Here is a 20,687-nt window from a genome sequence, read left to right as displayed (position 1 = left end):
CCTTGTCTGATTCACCCTCTCTCCCGTGTCTGATTCACCCGCTCTCCCGTGTCTGATTCACCCGCTCTCCCGTGTCTGATTCACCCGCTCTCCCGTGTCTGATTCACCCGCTCTCCCGTGTCTGATTCACCCGCTCTCCCGTGTCTGATTCACCCGCTCTCCCGTGTCTGATTCACCCTCTCTCCCGTGTCTGATTCACCCTCTCTCCCGTGTCTGATTCACCCTCTCTCCCGTGTCTGATTCACCCTCTCTCCCGTGTCTGATTCACCCTCTCTCCCGTGTCTGATTCACCCTCTCTCCCGTGTCTGATTCACCCTCTCTCCCGTGTCTGATTCACCCTCTCTCCCGTATCTGATTCACCCTCTCTCCTGTATCTGATTCACCTTCTCTCCTGTGACTGATTCACCCTCTCCTGTATCTGATTCACCCTCTCCTGTATCTGATTCACCCGCTCTCCTGTATCTGATTCACCCTCTCTCCTGTATCTGATTCACCCTCTCTCCTGTATCTGATTCACCCTCTCTCCTGTATCTGATTCACCCTCTCTCCTGTATCTGATTCTCCCTCTCTCCTGTGTCTGATTCACCCTCTCTCCCTTCTCATTCTCCCTCTCTCCTGTATCTGATTCACCCTCTCTCCTGTGACTGATTCACCCTCTCTCCTGTGACTGATTCACCCTCTCTCCTGTGACTGATTCACCCTCTCCTGTGACTGATTCACCCTCTCCTGTATCTGATTCACCCTCTCCTGTATCTGATTCACCCTCTCCTGTATCTGATTCACCCTCTCCTGTATCTGATTCACCCTCTCTCCTGTATCTGATTCACCCTCTCTCCTGTATCTGATTCACCCTCTCCTGTGACTGATTCACCCTCTCTCCTGTATCTGATTCACCCTCTCTCCTGTATCTGATTCACCCTCTCTCCTGTATCTGATTCACCCTCTCTCCTGTATCTGATTCACCCTCTCCTGTGACTGATTCACCCTCTCTCCTGTATCTGATTCACCCTCTCTCCTGTATCTGATTCACCCTCTCTCCTGTATCTGATTCACCCTCTCTCCTGTATCTGATTTACCCTCTCCTGTGTCTTATTCACCCTCTCCTGTGACTGATTCACCCTCTCTCCTGTGACTGATTCACCCTCTCTCCTGTATCTGATTCACCCTCTCTCCTGTATCTGATTCACCCACCCTCCTGTATCTGATTCACCCTCTCTCCTGTGTCTGATTCACCCTCTCTCCTGTATCTGATTTACCCTCTCTCCTGTATCTGATTCTTCCTCTCTCCTGTGTCTGATTCACCCTCTCTCCTGTATCTGATTCTCCCTCTCTACTGTATCTGATTTACCCTCTCTCCTGTGTCTGATTCACCCTCTCTCCTGTGTCTGATTCACCCTCTCTCCTGTATCTGATTCACCCTCTCTCCTGTGTCTGATTCACCCTCTCTCCTGTATCTGATTCACCCTCTCTCCTGTATCTGATTCTCCCTCTCTACTGTATCTGATTTACCCTCTCTCCTGTATCTGATTTACCCTCTCTCCTGTGTCTGATTCACCCTCTCTCCTGTATCTGATTCACCCTCTCTCCTGTATCTGATTCACCCTCTCCTGTATCTGATTCACCCTCTCCACTGTGTCTGATTCTCCCTCCCTCCTGTATCTGATTCTCCCTCTCTCCTGTATCTGATTCACCCTCTCCTGTATCTGATTCACCCTCTCTCCTGTATCTGATTCACCCTCTCTCCTGTATCTTATTCACCCTCTCTCCTGTATCTGATTCACCCTCTCTCCTGTGTCTGATTCTCCCTCCCTCCTGTATCTGATTCTCCCTCCCTCCTGTATCTGATTCTCCCTCCCTCCTGTATCTGATTCTCCCTCCCTCCTGTATCTGATTCTCCCTCTCTCCTGTATCTGATTCACCCTCTCTCCTGTGTCTGATTCACCCTCTCTCCTGTATCTGATTCACCCTCTCTCCTGTATCTGATTCACCCTCTCCTGTATCTGATTCACCCTCTCTCCTGTATCTGATTCACCCTCTCTCCTGTATCTGATTCACCCTCTCTCCTGTATCTGATTCACCCTCTCTCCTGTATCTGATTTACCCTCTCTCCTGTATCTGATTCACCCTCTCCTGTGACTGATTCACCCTCTCTCCTGTATCTGATTCACCCTCTCCTGTGACTGATTCACCCTCTCTCCTGTATCTGATTCACCCTCTCCTGTGACTGATTCACCCTCTCTCCTGTATCTGATTCACCCTCTCCTGTGACTGATTCACCCTCTCTCCTGTGACTGATTCACCCTCTCTCCTGTGTCTTATTCACCCTCTCCTGTATCTGATTCACCCTCCCTCCTGTATGTGATTCACCCTCTCTCCTGTATCTGATTCACCCTCTCCTGTGACTGATTCACCCTCTCTCCTGTATCTGATTCACCCTCTCTCCTGCGTCTGATTCTCCCTCCCTCCTGTATCTGATTCTCCCTCCCTCCTGTATCTGATTCTCCCTCTCTCCTGTATCTGATTCACCCTCTCCTGTATCTGATTCACCCTCCCTCCTGTATCTGATTCACCCTCTCTCCTGTATCTGATTCACCCTCTCCTGTGACTGATTCACCCTCTCTCCTGTGTCTGATTCACCCTCTCTCCTGCGTCTGATTCACCCTCACTCCTGTATCTGATTCTCCCTCTCTCCTGTATCTGATTCACCCTCTCTCCTGTGTCTGATTCTCCCTCTCTCCTGTATCTGATTCACCCTCTCCTGTGACTGATTCACCCTCTCTCCTGTATCTGATTCTCCCTCTCTCCTGTATCTGATTCTCCCTCTCTCCTGTATCTGATTCTCCCTCTCTCCTGTATCTGATTCTCCCTCTCTCCTGTATCTGATTCACCCTCTCTCCTGTGTCTTATTCACCCTCTCCTGTATCTGATTCACCCTCCCTCCTGTATCTGATTCACCCTGTCTCCTGTATCTGATTCACCCTCTCCTGTGACTGATTCACCCTCTCTCCTGTGTCTGATTCACCCTCTCTCCTGCGTCTGATTCTCCCTCCCTCCTGTATCTGATTCTCCCTCTCTCCTGTATCTGATTCACCCTCTCTCCTGTGTCTGATTCTCCCTCTCTCCTGTATCTGATTCACCCTCTCCTGTGACTGATTCACCCTCTCTCCTGTATCTGATTCTCCCTCTCTCCTGTATCTGATTCTCCCTCTCTCCTGTATCTGATTCTCCCTCTCTCCTGTATCTGATTCTCCCTCTCTCCTGTATCTGATTCTCCCTCTCTCCTGTATCTGATTCTTCCTCTCTCCTGTATCTGATTCTCCCTCTCTCCTGTATCTGATTCTCCCTCTCTCCTGCATTATGAAATAACTTTAACTGCTGGATGAGAGTGAGCTCCCTCCCTCCCTGGGTCAGATAGAAGGCCCTAGCTGGGCTGCATGCTCCAAGGCCCTGTGCTTGTGCTTCATGCTACTACAGGACTCCTCTCTCCTGACTCCCACACAGCTGAGCTGTGTCATTGTTAACCTCCTCTCTCTTGATGCCGTCTGTGGGAGGCAGGGCAGGAAGTTTAAGGAGCAAAAATAAAACAAAATGGAGACCAAACAAAAATTGTCCTTCAGGACTTCTTGGATGTGAGTCTCAAATGTCAGCTGAGAGGCCGAGACGACCTGTTCGTTTATTGCAATTGCTGTACTGCTAATTACCACCACACCAATCACAACACCCCAGTACATAATAGAGGACTACAGACAAACACTACTTATTTGCCTTCTTACCCTGAGAGGTCGAAGGGATGATGGGAGACTGTTACAATAACTATGAAATTGAAAGATGAAAAGTCCCATGAAATTAGGATAATATTGTTCAGGAACAGCCATGTGTATAACCTCTCATGAGTCCTGCAAGAGGTTTTGCCAAATCAAACATTCCTGTTCATAACACACATCAAAATCTTAAAGGGATACTTTTGGGATTTTGGCAATGAGGCCCTTTATCTACTTCCCCAAAGTCAGATGAACTGGTGGATAGCATTTTTATGTCTCTGCATGCAGTTTAAAGAAAGTTGCTAACTAGCGCAATTTCTAACTAGCATTAGTGCAATGACTGGAAGTCTATGGGTATCTGCTAGCATACCACTAGATACCCATAGACTTTCAGTCATTGCGCTAACGCTAGTTAGCATTGGCTCACAAAATGACCTCTAACTTCCTTCATACACGACACAGAGACATAAATATGGTATCCATGAGTTCATCTGACTTTGGGGAAGTAGATAAAGAGCATTGCTAAAATCATGAAGTATCCCTTTAATACCATAGCTGCATGGTCCAAATAGACAGTGCCTTTTCTTCCCCTGAGTGGTGGTATTGGTGGAGGTTACACTGCACTTGATTACATCATCTGTCTGTCTCCTCTCCTGTTGGACTGCCAAGCTGCTACAGTACAATGTGAGCTGGCCAGTTATTACCGGACAGAGGAGCCAGTTTTAGAAACTAGAAAGAGATAGTATAGTAATAGGCCTGTTTTAGACGATAAGGCCATCTTCAATCACTTGTTGATAGTGGAGTAAAACAAAAAGCCAGTTGATATCCAACAGACACACACTAGCCCCAAAATATCACTGTGATAGTGTGTCTCATTACAGTGTAGAAAATACACAGGACAGAAAGCATAATGTTCTTTGTCTTGTCTTTTTCAGGGAAAGGGACAGGGAAGGGGGAAAACTCAGGCACAAATTAAGTTGGCCTGAATCTGCAGCAATACCATTGTGGGTTGGCAGGCCCTGGATGAGTTGCAGTGTATGAGTTAGGAGAGCTAAGGGAAAACCAGCCACCATCCCACCCCCACCTCAGGATTCAGTCCAGTGGAGCACAGCAGCTCCTCTCCTGGGGTGCCCTGGCCCAAAACACAGGGTCCACTGGAACTGTGTCATGTTGTAGGTCTCCTGCTGAATGGCGAGTCTGGCTCTAAACTTGAGACCACACAGGTCAGTGGTCAGTCACTAGAAAAGACACACAACAGACGGACAATCAAATAATTGACATTTAATGGTCATGGATTCCAGCTCCACAAATCCATGACCATAACATGAATAACACGGTTTTCAATGAGCTGGTGTAACGCTGTATCGATCACCACTGTCTGAAAGGGAGAGCGCTGCTGTTTTGTATATATTAGGTGAACATAGCCCTAATGACAGCAGCCCCCCTGTGGGTCTGACAATGTCCATCTGGAGCTCCAGGGTGGTCATAGCTCCATGATCAGAGAGCATTCCCCAAATACCACCAATCCAACACCCACTAAACGCACGTCTCATCAGTACACACAGCATATTCAAGATACATTTTAGTATACAGGTGAAATAAACATTGTAGGATAATTTAAAAACTGGAGATAAAGCCAAAAATATAGTCATAAAAGAGCAGTACATATTGGGCTCGGGTTAATGGAAGAGTTAAAGAGTATTAATGGTTGTATAGCAGCTGTCTTACTGCGTGTCTCAGGAACATAAACATCCATTTAGGGAGAAACAGAAAACCCGACAGTAGGCTCTGCTGATAGGTTGTGATGTATTCATTTGATGAAGGGTGGGATTACTGTCTGGAAGAACACAGTCCTGAAAACCAAAACCTGTCAAATGAAGTCTACAGGTAGCACAGTACTTTACTGGGTGCAACTTGCATTTTTTTCTTATTTTTTTCTTTTACCTTTATTTAACTAGGCAAGTCGGTTAAGAACAAATTCTTATTTTCAATGACGGCCTAGGAACACTGCCTTGTTCAGGGGCAGAACGACAGATTTTTACCTTGTCAGCTCAGGGATTCGATCTTGCAACCTTTCAGTTACTAGTGCAACACTCTAACCACTAGGCTACCTGCATGAAAACTAGCTATGTAGGTAAGGGCCTATTTAAATGTGTTAAATGCTGTTGTAGATAGAGCTAATTTCCCCATATGTATATGCGAGCACACACACACACTAATAGGGCCCTGGATTACACTAATGGCTGCTGAGGCTAGCTTCTGACTAAAACGACATATACTGCAGTAACAAAGGACACACACACACACACACACACACACACACACACACACACATCTAAAAAATAAGGGTGATCGGTGGTAATTGTGGTCCTTGCTACAGTAAATGCTGTACACCCTGTGTAAACCACAGTAAATTACAGCCAGATGGGAGATTAAAGCCTGGTGAGTGGACCGTTGCCCCGAGCGCCACCGCTCCCTAGTCCCCACCCCCGTAGGAGGAAGGAGAAATCCATATTTCCTGATTGTGATTGCACCTCTCCCCTGGGCCGGGGAATTACAACTAAAGAGGAGTAAAGACCTAAAGACCTTTGTCAGTTTAACAACGTAACAACTACAACAAACATGACAGCCAGCAGGACCTTGCCACTGTCTGTCCAAACAGTCTGGCATGCTCATTCACCTCATCTGGATCACATAAGACCACCTCTGAAATAGAGCTTCCCTGAGCATGAGGAGGAAGTTAAAGATGAAATTGATCTGTGTGTGTGTGTGTGTGTGTGTGTGTGTGTGTGTGTGTGTGTGTGTGTGTGTGTGTGTTTTTGTGATCATAGAGAGAGAGTGTGACCAGTTATCTGCTGTGTAACCTAATGTCAGGTGTTTACTTTGAGGCCTGGCTGGGTTGGCTGGGTTGCCTACCACAGGGCCAGTGTAGAAATAGATACATCTCTTCAGTATAGGCCAGGCCGGGGTAATTGGCTGTGTGACACAGATGGTCAGACTCAAGTATTGTTTTGCTCTGAGTGTTGATGTAAAGGAAACACCTGTACAGAATCATCTCCTCACTCACACAAACACAGCACCGGGTGTTAGAGGCTTTCCTCTGTGCACCAGCTCAGGGACGCTCAGGAAATGAATCAATTGTGAAATGTTATGATAAAGACCTTCACCCATATCAGAGGATAGCACTCTCTCAGAGAGTCAAAGGAGGTAAACAAGGAGGGAAATTCTCAAACACAAACCCTATTCTTGGAACGGAGACAGAGGAACAGTGTTCTACCCGTTCATCATAGAGGTTTTCAATGCATAGATAATCCGCTATAGAGGAGAACATTATGAGACAGCCACCACTGTTGTGAAATTCTTACTTACTCATCTTCGTAGGGAATCTGTTATAAGGTAAGCAACATCATTGAGACACTTCCCATGGTTTTGGTAGCAGGTGTTGGAAGCTGTCTTACTGTCAGGGCAGTGGGCTGATTGGAGTGGAGTTAGTGAAGCTAGTGAAGACAGGACGTCAGTGCTAATACACACACGGTGCTACAGTCGTAATTTTACACACATGACCATCAGTACCCTCACACCTTTGTGCCCAGGGCAGGAAGTGCTAAAAATACGTAGAACAGGAAAGACAGAGCAGAAAATAAATGGAATGTGAGCAACACAACTGGTGAATGGCAAACATGGAGCATTTGTCTCTAATGTAAGATGGGGTTGGTGACTGGATGATCGTCAGACAGTGAGACAGCCAGGCCACCATTGTTCTAAAGGGAAACCAAGGTGCTTCCTATCCTGACTGTATGGAGATAACCCATCTACGACAGTGACTGTCTCTAATGAATGGAACGCTGACAAAAAAATACACACTCAGACAAATGCATGTCTGCAAACACAGAGATGCACAGACAGTCAGGCATGCACACACATACACACGCACACGCATGCATTCACACACACGCTCTTAGATAAAAGGGTTCCAAAAGGGTTCTTTGGCTGTCCCCAGAGCAAAACCCTTTTTGGTTCTCCTATGTTTAAAGGGTTCTATGTGGAACCCTAAAAGGTTCTTCAAAGGGGACAGCCAAAGAACCCTTTAAGGTTCTAGATAGTACCTTTTTCTACGTGTACACACACACACACAGGTTCCTCCTTCAGTGTGCTTTTGTTCCTGAGAAAGGAGCAGGATGGGTAATTGGCACAGGTCTGAAAACAAGAGTCATAAAAAAACGTGTATCCACAGTGGCAGCAAAGACACTGACGAGAAATCATCATCATCAATTAAAGGTTGATATTTCAGAGAGGAGAAACACTCCACCCTAAAAGAGCCAGAGTAGGAGAGGGACATTTATAAATGGTATTCTCAACCGCATAGCCTATGCTTGCTTTTCCATTCTGGTTGGCCGGAATGCAGAATGGTTTACTGTGGGCCCAGCAGGGTAGATACAGTTGAAGTCGGAAATTTACATACACTTAGGTTGGAGTAATTAAAACTCATTTTTCAACCACTCCACAAATTTCTTGTTAACAAACTATAGTTTTTTGCAAGTCAGTTAGGACATCTACTTTGTGCATGACACAAGTAATTTTTCCAACAATTGTTTACAGACAGATTATTTCACTTATAATTCAGTGCATCACAATTCCAGTGGATCAGAAGTGTACATACACTAAGTTGACTGTCTTTAAACAGCTTGGAAAATTCCAGAAAATTATGTCATGGCTTTAGAAGCTTCTGATAGGCTAATTGACATCATTTGAGTCAATGGAGATATACCTGTGGATGTATTTCAAGGCTACCTTCAAAGTGCCTCTTTGCTTGACATCATGGGAAAATCAAAAGAAATCAGCCAAGACCACAGAAAAAAATGGTAGACCTCCACAAGTCTGGTTCATCCTTGGGAGCAATTTTCAAATAACTGAAGGTACTACGTTCATCTGTACAAACAATAGTAAGCAAGTATAAACACCATGGGACCACGCAGCCGTCATACCGCTCAGGAAGGAAACGTGTTCCGTCTCCTAGAGATGAACGTACTTTGGTACGGAAAGTGCAAATCAATCCCAGAACAACAGCAAAGGACCTTGTGAAGATGCTGGAGGAAACAGGTACAAAGTATCTATATCCACAGTAAAATGATTCCAATATCGACATAACCTGAAAGGCCGCTCAGCAAGGAAGAAGACACTGCTCCAAAACCGCCATAAAAAAGCCAGACTACGGTTTGCAACTGCACGTAGGGACAAAGAGCGTATTTTTTGGAGAAATGTCCTCTGGTCTGATGAAACAAAAATAGAACTGTTTGGCCATAATGACCATTGTTATGTTTGGAGGAAAAAGGGGGAGGCTTGCAAGCTGAAGAACACCATCCCAACTGTGAATCACGGGGCGGCAGCATCAGGTTGTGGGGGTGCTTTGCTGCAGGAGGGACTGATGCACTTCACAAAATAGATAGCATCACGAGGAGGAAAATTATGTGGATATATTGAAGCAAAATCTCAAGACATCAGTCAGGAAGTTAAAGCTTGGTCGCAAATGGGTCTTCCAAATGAACAATGACCCCAAGCATACTTCCAAAGTTGTGGCAAAATGGCTTAAGGACAACAAAGTCAAGGTATTGGAGTGGCCATCACAAAGCCCTGACCTCAATCCAATAGAAAATTTGTGGACAGAACTGAAAAAGCGTGTGCCAGTAAGGAGGCCTACAAACCTGACTCAGTTACACCAGCTCTGTAAGGAGGAATGGGCCAAAATTCACCCAACTTATTGTGGGAAGCTTGTGGAAGGCTACCCGAAACGTTTGACCCAAGTTAAACAATTTAAAGGCAATGCTACCAAATACTAATTCAGTGTATGTAAACTTCTGACCCACTGGGAATGTGATGAAAGAAATACAAGCTGAAATAAATAATTCTCTCTACAATTATTCTGACATTTCACATTCTTAAAATAAAGTGGTGATCCTAACTGAACTAAGACAGGGAATTGTTACTAAGATTAAATGTCAAGAATTGTGAAAAACTGAATATAAATGTATTTGGCTAAGGTGTATGTAAACTTCTGACTTCAACTGGACCAACATCCCAGGCCTCCTCCTCACATAAGCAGAATTACTCTGAGCACTCAGTGTCACCTAGGTAACCCTACTGAGGATGACCTCACACAGCATACTGCGTCCAAAGCATAAGCACTTTGTTTAAGTTTCGGTACCTTGTTTAAGCTTGTTCAAATAGGCCATTACCCAAAGCCCATCCAGACCTGGTATTCAAGTACCACATCACATTCAGTAAGATTGAATGTTTCTGGTCAGATGTGAACGTGCAAAAAGATAAATTCTGATCTGATTGCGATCCTCAAAAGTAACGCAGGGAGTTTCCCTGGAATGCTGCATATGATGAATTCATCATGGAGTGTGTGGGATTGGGAAAAAGTAGAAAACCCTGCATTGGATAAATCCTTTGGCTACTGTGTGAGACGTCTGTAAATGATTTACTGTTGCATATCAAGACTCCTAAAAGGGAAAGTAAAATGTCTTATCTTGGAAAAACTGTAGGAAGATGGATTTACACTCATTTTACAATCTTACATTAATCTGGAAACATACCCTGGACCAACACTACAGCACTTAGGAAAGACATGCAGAATACCCTGGCAGCCCCAATAACAGCATTGAGTGTATATTCAGTTTTAGCAAGGCAGCAGATAAAGAGAAGCATTCCATCCAGGCTCTCGCCCAGAAGAACACTGTTATAAAGTTGTAAAAAGACAATGTGTGTGTCTATTTGTCAATATCTGCTGGTGCACGATGTCTAATATTAAAGAAGAGGTATTACTCGCCTGAGGTAGAGTACCTCATGATCAGCTGTAGACCACACTATCTACTAAGAGAGTACTCATCTATATTATTTGTAGCCGTCTATTTACCACCACAAACCAATGCTGGCACTAAGACAGCACTCAATAAGCTGTATAAGATCATAAGCAAAAAAAGAAAATGCTCATCCAGAAGCGTCACTCCTAGTGCCCGGGAACTTTAATGCAGGCAAACTTAAATCCGTTTCACCTAATTTCTACCAGCATGTCACATGTGCAACCAGAGGGAAAAAAAGTCTAGACCACCTTTACTCCACACACAGAGACGCATACAAAGCTCTCCCTCGCCCTCCATTTGGCAAATCTGACCATAATTCTATCCTCCTGATTCCTGCTTACAAGCAAAAACTAAAGCAGGAAGTACCAGTAACTCGCTCAATACGAAAGTGGTTAGATGATGGGGATGCTACACTACAGGACTGTTTGCTAGCACAGACTGGAATATGTTCCGGGATTCATCCAATGGCATTGAGGAGTATACCACCTCAGTCACCAGCTTCATCAATAGGTACATCAACGACGTCGTCCCCACAGTGACCGTACATACATTACCCAACCAGAAGCCATGGATTACAGGAAACATCCGCACTGAGCTAAAGGCTAGAGCTGCCGCTTTCATGGAGCAGGACACTAATATAAGAAATCCCGCTATGCCCTCAGACGAACCATCAAACAGGCAAAGCATCAATACAGGACTAAGATTGAATCCTACACCTGCTCTGCCGCTCGTCGGATGTGGCAGGGCTTGAAAACTATTACAGACTACAAAGGGAAACCCAGCTGCGAGCTGCCCAGTGATACGAGCCTACCAGATGAGCTAATTGCCTTTTATGCTCGCTTTGAGGCAAGCAACACTGAAGCATGCATGAGAGCACCAGCTGTTCTGGACAACTGCGTGATCACACTCTCCATAGCCGATGTGAGCAAGACCTTTAAACAGGTCAACATTCCTAAAGCTGTGGGGCCAGACGGATTACCAGGATGTGTACTCAAAGCATGCGCTGACCAACTGGCAAGTGTCTTCACTGACATTTTCAACCTCTCCCTGGCCGAGTCTGTAATACCTACATGTTTCAAACAAACCACCATAGTCCCTGTGCCCAAGAAAGTGAAGGTAACGTGCCTAAAAGATTACCGCCCCGTAGCACTCACGTTGGTAGCCATGAAGTGGTTTGAAAGGCGGGTCATGGCTCACATCAACACTGCCTTTTCCTACCTGGACAAAAGGAACACCAAAGTGAGAATGCTGTTCATTGCTCAGCGTTCAACACCACAGTGCCCACAAAGCTAAGGACCCTGGGACTAAACACCTCACTCTGCAACTGTATCCTGAACTTCCTGACAGGCCGCTCCCAGGTGGTAAGGGTAGGAAACAACACATCTGCCACTCTGATCCTCAACATTGGGGCCCCTCAGGGGTGCATGGTTAGTCCCCTCCTGTACTACCTGTTCACCCACGACGGCATGGCCAAGCACGACACAACAGTGGTAGGCCTGGTCACCGACAACGATGAGAGAGCATATAGGGAGGATGTCAGAGACCTGGCAGTGTGGTGCCAGGACAATAACCTCTCTCTCAATGTGAGCAAGAAAAAGGAGCTGATCGTGGACTATAGGAAAAGGAGGGGCCGAACAGGCCCCCACTAACATTGATGGGACTGAAGTGGAGTGGGTTGAGAGTTTCAAGTTCCTTGGTGTCCACATCAGCAACAAACTATCATGGTCTAAACACACCAAGAAAGTTGTAAAGAAGGCACGACAACACCTTTTCCCCCTCAGGAGACTGAAAAGATTTGACATGGGTCCCCAGATCCTCAAAAATGTATACAGCTGCACCATCAAAAGCATCCTGACTGGTTGCATCACCTGCTGACCGTAAGGTGCTACAGAGGGTAGTGTGTACGGCCCAGTACATCACTGGGGCCAAGCTTCCTGACATCCAGGACCTATATACTAGGCGGTGTCAGAGGAAAATGGTCAAAGACTCCAGTCACCCTAGTCATTGCCTGTTCTCTCTGCTACCGCACGGCAAGCGGTACCGGAGCGTCAAGTCTAGGACCAAAAGGCTTCTTAACAGCTTCTACCCCAAAGCCATAAGACTACTGAACAACTAATCAAATGGCCACCCGGATTATCTACATTTACACACCCCCCCTCCCTTTGTTTTTACACTGCTGCTACCCGCTGTTTATTATCTATGCATAGTCACTTTACAAATTACCTTGACTATCCTGTACCCCCGCACATTGACTCAGTACCGGTACCCCCTGTATATAGCCTCATTATTGTTATGTACATTTCTTGTGTTACTTTTTGATCGGTTAGATTTTTTTTACTTGAGTTTATTTGGTAAATATTTTATCAACTCTATTTTTTTAACTGCATTGCTGGTTAAGGCCTTGTAAGTAAATATTTTAAGTAAAGGTCTACACTTGTTGTATTTGGGGCATGTGACAAATATAATTGGTTTTGATTTGATTTGATGTTGCAGCATATGAACGTGACATTTGAGAAGTGCGATATATATTTTAAAGGCCTCCTTTACTATATGTTGTAGCTCAGGGTTGTGTAGTTTACATTCCCCATCCGTCTACAAACTGCAGACACCAGCTTAACCTGATACGTGTTAAGAGCGCTGGATTTTCTCACCCCTCATGTTTTGACTAAGCAGGCCATGAGCTGATTATGTGGATTAGTATTAATGATGTGGCGGCCCCAGTCCCAGACCCTGCCTCTCCCCTCCTAGACTCCCACTCTCCTACTAACTCCTGTTCCTGTAGCAGCCAGCCAGCCAGCCAGCCTCTCCCTCTGAGCTCTGACCCAGGGCTCTGCTCTGCATGAAAAACCCAGAGGGGTGTGCAGCTCTTGTCCCTCCATCCTTAGAGCTCAGCTGAGCCTCAGAGAAGTGGAACTCAAGTCTCCTCATTCACACAACGCCTTTGGGCACAGGGCAACAACTGCAGTGCCATTCCGACCAATAGGCAGAGTCAGTTTATGAACAGTGAGACAATGGTTGTGAATGGGCCCTGGGAGGAGACCTGCTCTACATTAAACATGAGTGGCAGGGACTAGCGGCAGTGTAGACAGAGCCAACAATTACTCACCTTAGAGAGAGACTGAGAAAGAGAGAGACTGAATGGATTTTCTCTGGTACTACACTCACAGCAGACACATTTGCCAATGTCCAATGTCCGGTCGGTGGCACAAGTGTTATTGCAGGATGGTACAAGACTTTGAATGGGGCCTACCTCTCATTTCCGGGCAAACGTATTGCAGGTACATTTTGTGACTAAGGCTGGCAATGACAAGGCACTGAGAACACAGACCAGCTTTGTCCTAATAGGGCCCTGGATTACACTAATGGCTTCTGAGGCTAGCTTCTGACTATAGTGACAGAGGACACACACACACACTCCCGTTTTAAAGGCAGGAGAAAAGACAGTGGAGAAAATTACAGCTTTTAGCAGGTGAGGTGAAAAGTGCAGAGATGTGAATTTGTCGTTACTGCACTTTCTTGCCAGTTTGACCAGAGTGACACTGCCAAGTCTCTAAGCCTCTAGCAGAATTACAAGGCTCTGCTGCTCTCCTGCCTTCCAGGAGTAGGACGTTTGGAGACAATGGTTTTCTTTTCTAACTCTGAAATTCGCATATTCAATTAGGCTTAGAGAAGGACTGAGTGGTCAGAGACAGGTCGAGTTTTACCTGAACAGTTCATAAAGAAATCAATCATTATATATACGATGCTCATTTGTGCATATCATTCATAAAGTTCTTAAATCGCCCAAAATGTAGCCTGGAAACCCTATGAAAACTTTGAACGGTCTGAGACAGAGAGATGCAGTTTGTCACGTTCCACCTCATAACGCAGCTGTTTCAGCATGGCACGCGTTCAAAAAGGGATCATAGTATCATCAAGCCACAATGACAAATCGACATAGCGCTCTGAATGGCTTTTGCTGAGTCAGTTAGAAAGACGTCTTTATGGTCTAATCTGATATGTCAATAACAGTGTAATAAAAATATATGTTTACATGTATTTATAGTTATATTAGCTTATTAATAATACGAATCACAATAATCATAAGTGTCAGTGTAATCATACAAATAATCATAATGATAATTTGTTTTAACATTAGACGTATCCTCAAATATTTAGGCCAATCATATGCCCTATTGGTATATCTCCATAAACTGGATATGAATTGTAGCTTGAATAAAAATGAAAATAAATATTTCATTTGCGCTGTGTTCTGTGTAGAATATTGAAACATAGCATACCTGAGCAGGTGAAAACTGAAGTTGGAGCGTCACTGCAATCTGGATGACGAACGAGGCAAAGGGTTTCATTTCGTGTTTCTTGTCAGAAGGCCAGATGATGAAGTTTTACAGTGTAAGCGATATCCTCCAACGTGCAGATAAGCGGAGCAATGATTATTCTTCTCCAGTCCAGAGAAGAAATTGCAGCTGAGACACTTTTACCTCGTTCCTTCTTCAATAACGGCGAGGCAATGACCGCTCTCAAGAGTAATCTGATGAAGTTGACCGAGCTACAGAAAAAGCCTCTCAGAACGTAAATTGATATATATATATTTGTATAATCTTATATGCAAAAAAAAAAAAACAATTGTATAATATTGTTTCCTTTTTGAAATAAGTTACAAAAATGTCACAGTAATACTGCACATAAAATATCCCTCCTAAACCAAACAATACTTTTACCAGAACGTGTCCAACAAATCAGCAAGTCGAAAAAAAATCTATAAATATTTTTCCAAAAGTTGACATAAATGTTCCTTCCAAAAAGTGCTCGAGGAGCTGCTGTCACACTTCGGTAACCTGGTTCATTTGAATGGTGGTATGTCGGTCTTGCTTTGTGCATTTCCTCGACAAAGTGACATTCTTGTCACTAATTGCCTCACTACCTCTCAACATGTTACCCATTTAAATCCCCTCCCCTCCAGTTTCCCTCAATCTCTCTCTAGCCCCTCCTTCTCTCCTCGGGAAATACTTCATGGAACTAACTGGTGGAGGTATATGCTGTGTGCTTAGGGTGTAGACTTTTTCATCCATATACCCAGCTTCTTGATAACTGTATGAACCCTTTGACATTTGTTGGACAGTTAAGGTTCTTCTCAACAATTTATCATTGTTTAGGCCCGGAGACCAAAATGGTCCCTAATTGTCAGGCTGTTAGTATTTAGACATTACAAATGTGCCAATTTACAGAATAATGAGTGTCACTGATGACATTGTCATTAGAAAGGATACTATGCTCTTTGGCAGTCACTGTCAAACTATATGATCCACTCCGATCCCCCCACCCCATGTGTGCAGGGCATCACATCTGATGCAAATAGTCTGATTTTGGGGAGACTGATTAGTACCACAATGCAAAAAAAAGATCAATGGTGCGCCACCGAAGCAGCTTCAGTAAGAGCATCTTATTGTTGCTGTTGTACAGTTGGTCCATTTGCAGACTCTTGTGTATGAGAATCCTATTACTTCTGTGAGATACAGAAGTTTCTTTTCTCCAACCATGACATCCTCTGGCTGAGAAAGCGTTCCTGAAAGTACTCAGGACGTACAAAGTCATTTGAGCAAAGCAAACATTTATATTCCCTTTTTAGCAGGAGCATTTAATACCCTTCTCCATGGGTAAAGTTCAGGATCCAGGATGCATGGAGATTTTCTCTTTAAGAGAGATGGATTTTTCTATTTAGTTAGGTCTGAGAGAAAGAGAGATTCCTTGACTGTTGACACACAGAGTTAATCTTCTGCATGGGACTCCTGTGTTTGCAGTAGCACAGGAATGCAAGGATTCTTCACTTGGCTTCCACACATTCCTCCAGCAGCCCTGAATGATTCCACCGCCGTCCACTATTGTACAGACCACACGTAGGATGATGGTGTTTGTAAACATTTCAGACACTCTGAGGAGTCCCAGCGATCCCCCCCTAGCACCACCTACACACCCACCCCAGCTCTATGGACCATGGGTCAGTGCAAATGGACATGGATGATAAGCAACTCCTTCTCAAACAGTGCCATAGAATTACAACACAGATGTACTTACAATATATAATCATGTTTATAAATGTATTTTTAATAACCCTTAATGTAAAACACACATTTTGCTTCATATGGTTGTGCATATATGAGTCAGGTAGATTATATCATGGAAACCATAGGTATGCATTTACGTAAAGGGGAGATACCTTCTACCCTCATGGCCACCACTGGCCACTCCTGTTCAGACTGCCATATTCTTTCTTCATAGCAATAATAATCTTTATCTGTAGTTTTCCAAATATCCTCCCTTCATTACCTAAACAGCACCCTGGACAGAATATACTCCCAGAATCCAATATCTGCCAGAACACAATTATGGAAAAATGTAACTCAGAGATCTTTTGTGCATCTTTAGTATTCACACATTCAAAATCAGAAACATAAATTATATTGGTGCCAAATGTGTCTGCATTTCTCTATGGGGGGGTGTATCAAATTTAAGTGATTCGCTTTCTTTTTACATTTTATAAAAGTACAGACTCTGCGCTTCAAAATGGTGTATCGTACACTTTAGTTGGATGCTGCTTTGAATGTTGCTAAATTTATAATCCCATTTAGGAGAAAAGGGCTTTTTAAAAATGTTACACACTTGCTCCACGTTAATCCTTGGGAAACATGTATTTAGAAAAGGAATACTTTCACCAAACTGCCAAAATTGATTATCTGGACTGAACATTATCTCACCAAGTTCCGCCATTAGGCAAAACATTAACAGTGTCGGTGACTTGGAAGGAAGGGAACAAATATATTATTAATCAATGTCCTAAAATCATCCAATGCAGTCACATTTACAATATCACAAATATCAGCACCATCAACCATGACTGGGGACTTTGTGTGTGTTTTCACAGACGTTTTGCATAAAAGGAAAGAAAAATAAGTACAACCTGTGAAAATTGAGGGCTAAAAAACCCAAGTGGTCATCTCCTACAACAACAGTGGGCATGGGCCGTGTTTGTTCAGAGGACAGACTCAAACACTCAGTACAGAGCTATGCCTCTGCTGGCTCACCATCTTGTCCAATGATATATGCCTGTTTTTAAAGGTGCACCGTCTGATAGGAGCTAATTAGCTCCCTCCGTATGTTTGCAGTATAAATATATGTTGACAGGACAAGCAAACGTGGTGAGAGTGACTGTGCTCTAAAGGCAGATTCATCTTTATGCTGTCCGTCATCCCCTGAAACAACCCTGGGTCCTGCAGTGCTTTCGCTCAAAACATAGTGCTGGAGGTTCAATGTTATTCTTGTGCTCTCTTGTCCCATGTCAAACATTCTGACGCCTGTCTGTGTGAGAAAGTCTACTTCCTGCTCTGATCACACATTTGGTTTGAGTAAAATGGGACTGGGGTTTATTTTCAAGAACTATTCAAATAATGAATAGAAGTCAAATACTGTCTGTAAGGACAAAACATATTTTAAGCCAAGTTCACAGGTCAAGTAATAAACCTTAACATGTTAAATTTGGGTGATAAACCTGTAAAACTGCCGCAGTAGTCAATGGAAAATGAGCTGCTTCCTCCGCACTGTGTGGATAAGTGACAGATAATCTAGGAGACCATTAAGAGCAGAAAAGTTCATCACCATTCCCAATCTCAAAGATGAATTAAAGAAGATGTAACAAGTCCATGATTATTTTGTCAAGGAATTTGGGATAGTGATATAAAAAAAATCCTAACTAAAACTCCATAGAACGTAGTGCAGGAGTGCTCCAGTAGAACGTAGTGCAGGAGTGCTCCAGTAGAACGTAGTGCAGGAGTGCTCCAGTAGAACGTAGTGCAGGAGTGCTCCAGTAGAACGCAGTGCAGGAGTGCTCCAGTAGAACGTAGTGCAGGAGTGCTCCAGTAGAACGTAGTGCAGGAGTGCTCCAGTAGAACGTAGTGCAGGAGTGCTCCAGTAGAACGTAGTGCAGAAGACAGTCAGGTCAACGTGTAGTTAATGAGTCCCCTGCACACTCTGTAGTGGCTGTTGATGTTCTGAAGACCAAATGGGTGGCTTGCAGGAACTGGGGTGCCGAAGTAAGAACGTTTCCCTCTCGTTGTTGACCCCTCATTTTCCCAGATTGCAGAGAAAAAGGTAAACAGATTAACAACATTAATGATGTCCATTCATCATTGTTAGGGCAGCTCTGGTTTCCTCCATGGTGGGCCCTTTAGGGAGGAGGTGGCCAGGGAACCCCTCCTGCCATTTCAGAGGACTGATTGATAGTACAGAGATCTCCTCAGCTCCTGAGATATAGGACCAATCATGGGTAAGTCATTGCAGTAACTCCTATGGTACATTGTGGTCTTTTGTTGATGATATGGCCCGTCAACAACAAAGGCTGAGGAATCCCTTATTATAGTATGGCGCACTGAAGTTCATGTTGGGTAAATGTGTTCTTCAGTTCCAAATACAGTATGAACTATAAAGAAAAGCAAAATTAAGGGAATGGTTACTCAAGATGACTCTCTGATGATTCAGAGTTGCATCATATCGGTGTGGCCTGACCGGGCCAACACTCGATCACCTGGCCAGCAACTCACCAGGATATTACATCATCCTATCACCAGACCCTGTCTTCCTGCCATTAATTGGCCCAGACACTCTTGACATATTTTGTCCCCCACACAATGTTGATAAACCATGATATAGTGGCAGGGGGGGAAATGCGCTAGTCCTGAGTAAAAATCAGTTTATTGTTGCTTAAGGTGATTACCATTATTTCATTTGAACCACTTCAAATCCTGTTTACACTTCCGTGCCACATCTGCAAGGTTGTCAGGTGTCATCCTGTTTTCATGCATGGTCTATTCTGTCCGAGTATTGTTTCCTTCATAAGGATGTCCGGCACAACACTTGTGGTAGGAAGTTATTTTAGTCATAAGGTGTTATACAGCGTTAACTAAATAGAAAAATCAAAACAGGGTTTTCCCTGATTTGAGCTTTAACTTGAGGATTATGTAATGTGATGCAGCTGTGACTTGGACAACACAGCTCCAATCATCCACAGTGAACACAAGCCAAGAGGGAAGATGTTCAGTATTGTGGAAACATCCATAGTATTGGCTCTGTTCAGTCTTCATCTGAGAAGCAATTCTAGGGACCTGCAGCTGTGCAATGTCTGTGCTGAACTACCACTACTGACACTGGCAAGATTCACCAAATTCTCTATGTGTAGCATACCACCCTGCATCCCACTGTTGACTTGCTTCTGAAGCTAAGCAGGGTTGGTCCTGGTCCATCCCCTAGATGGGAGACCAGATGCTGCTGGAAGTGGTGTTGGAGGGCCAGTAGGAGGCATGCTTTCCTCTGATCTAAAATAAATTATCCCCATTGGTAGTGATTGGGGACATTGCCCTGTGTAGGGTGCAGTCTTTTGGATGGGATGTTAAACGGGTGTCCTGACTCTCTGTGGTCACTAAAGATCCCATGGTACTTATTGTAAGAGTAGGGGTGTTAACCCTGGTGTCCTGGCTAAATTCCCAATCTGGCCCTCATACCATCACAGTCACCTAATCATCCCCAGCTTACAATTGGCTCATTCAGCCCTCCTCCCCACTGTAACTATTCCCCAGGTTGTTGCTGTAAATGAGAATGTGTTTTCAGTCAACTTACCTGGTAAAATAAGGGTTAAAAAAATAAATAATCTATGAGCAGTTCAGTTCCTCTGATAGCCCTCTCCATTCAAGCGAGCCCTCCTGTCTTTGTGAGGCTGTTCTCTCCAGCTGAGCCTGATGAGGACCTGCAGCATAGCAGAGGAACTTTCAGAGGGAATCCCAAGTGTTTTTCTAAGATAGAGTTTCATGACTTGCACCAGACAGCCATGGGGAAGAAAGCAGCCTGTGGTTGGTCAGCCAGAGGAGGAAAAACAGCTTTAAGAGTGAGTTATCATGGCTCGTGTTGATGCGAGTGGCAAAAGCCGTTAGATTTATAAATGAGGAGCCAGTGGTGGATAGTTGTGGAAGCAATCCTAGTCTCCCACAGTCAAAGAGCAGGTTATAATTCATCACGG

The 20,687-nt window shown here is 44.4% G+C and overlaps 1 protein-coding gene across 1 annotated transcript in view; it reads right to left on the bottom strand.

Moving 5' to 3' along the window:
• LOC115162304 (placenta growth factor-like) overlaps window positions 1-15,526 on the bottom strand; it is a 33,781-nt gene extending 18,255 nt beyond the window's left edge. Inside the window, exon 1 of the mRNA XM_029713485.1 lies at window positions 14,905-15,526. Within this exon, the coding sequence (XP_029569345.1) occupies window positions 14,905-14,973 (69 nt within the window). The 5' untranslated portion in view covers window positions 14,974-15,526. The remainder of the gene's footprint in view (window positions 1-14,904) is intronic.
• Between the last annotated feature and the right edge of the window lie 5,161 nt (window positions 15,527-20,687).

This window comes from Salmo trutta, chromosome 25 (assembly GCF_901001165.1).
Source record: "Salmo trutta chromosome 25, fSalTru1.1, whole genome shotgun sequence".
NCBI lineage: Eukaryota > Metazoa > Chordata > Actinopteri > Salmoniformes > Salmonidae > Salmo > Salmo trutta.
This window is presented reverse-complemented; position numbering and strand designations above follow the sequence as displayed.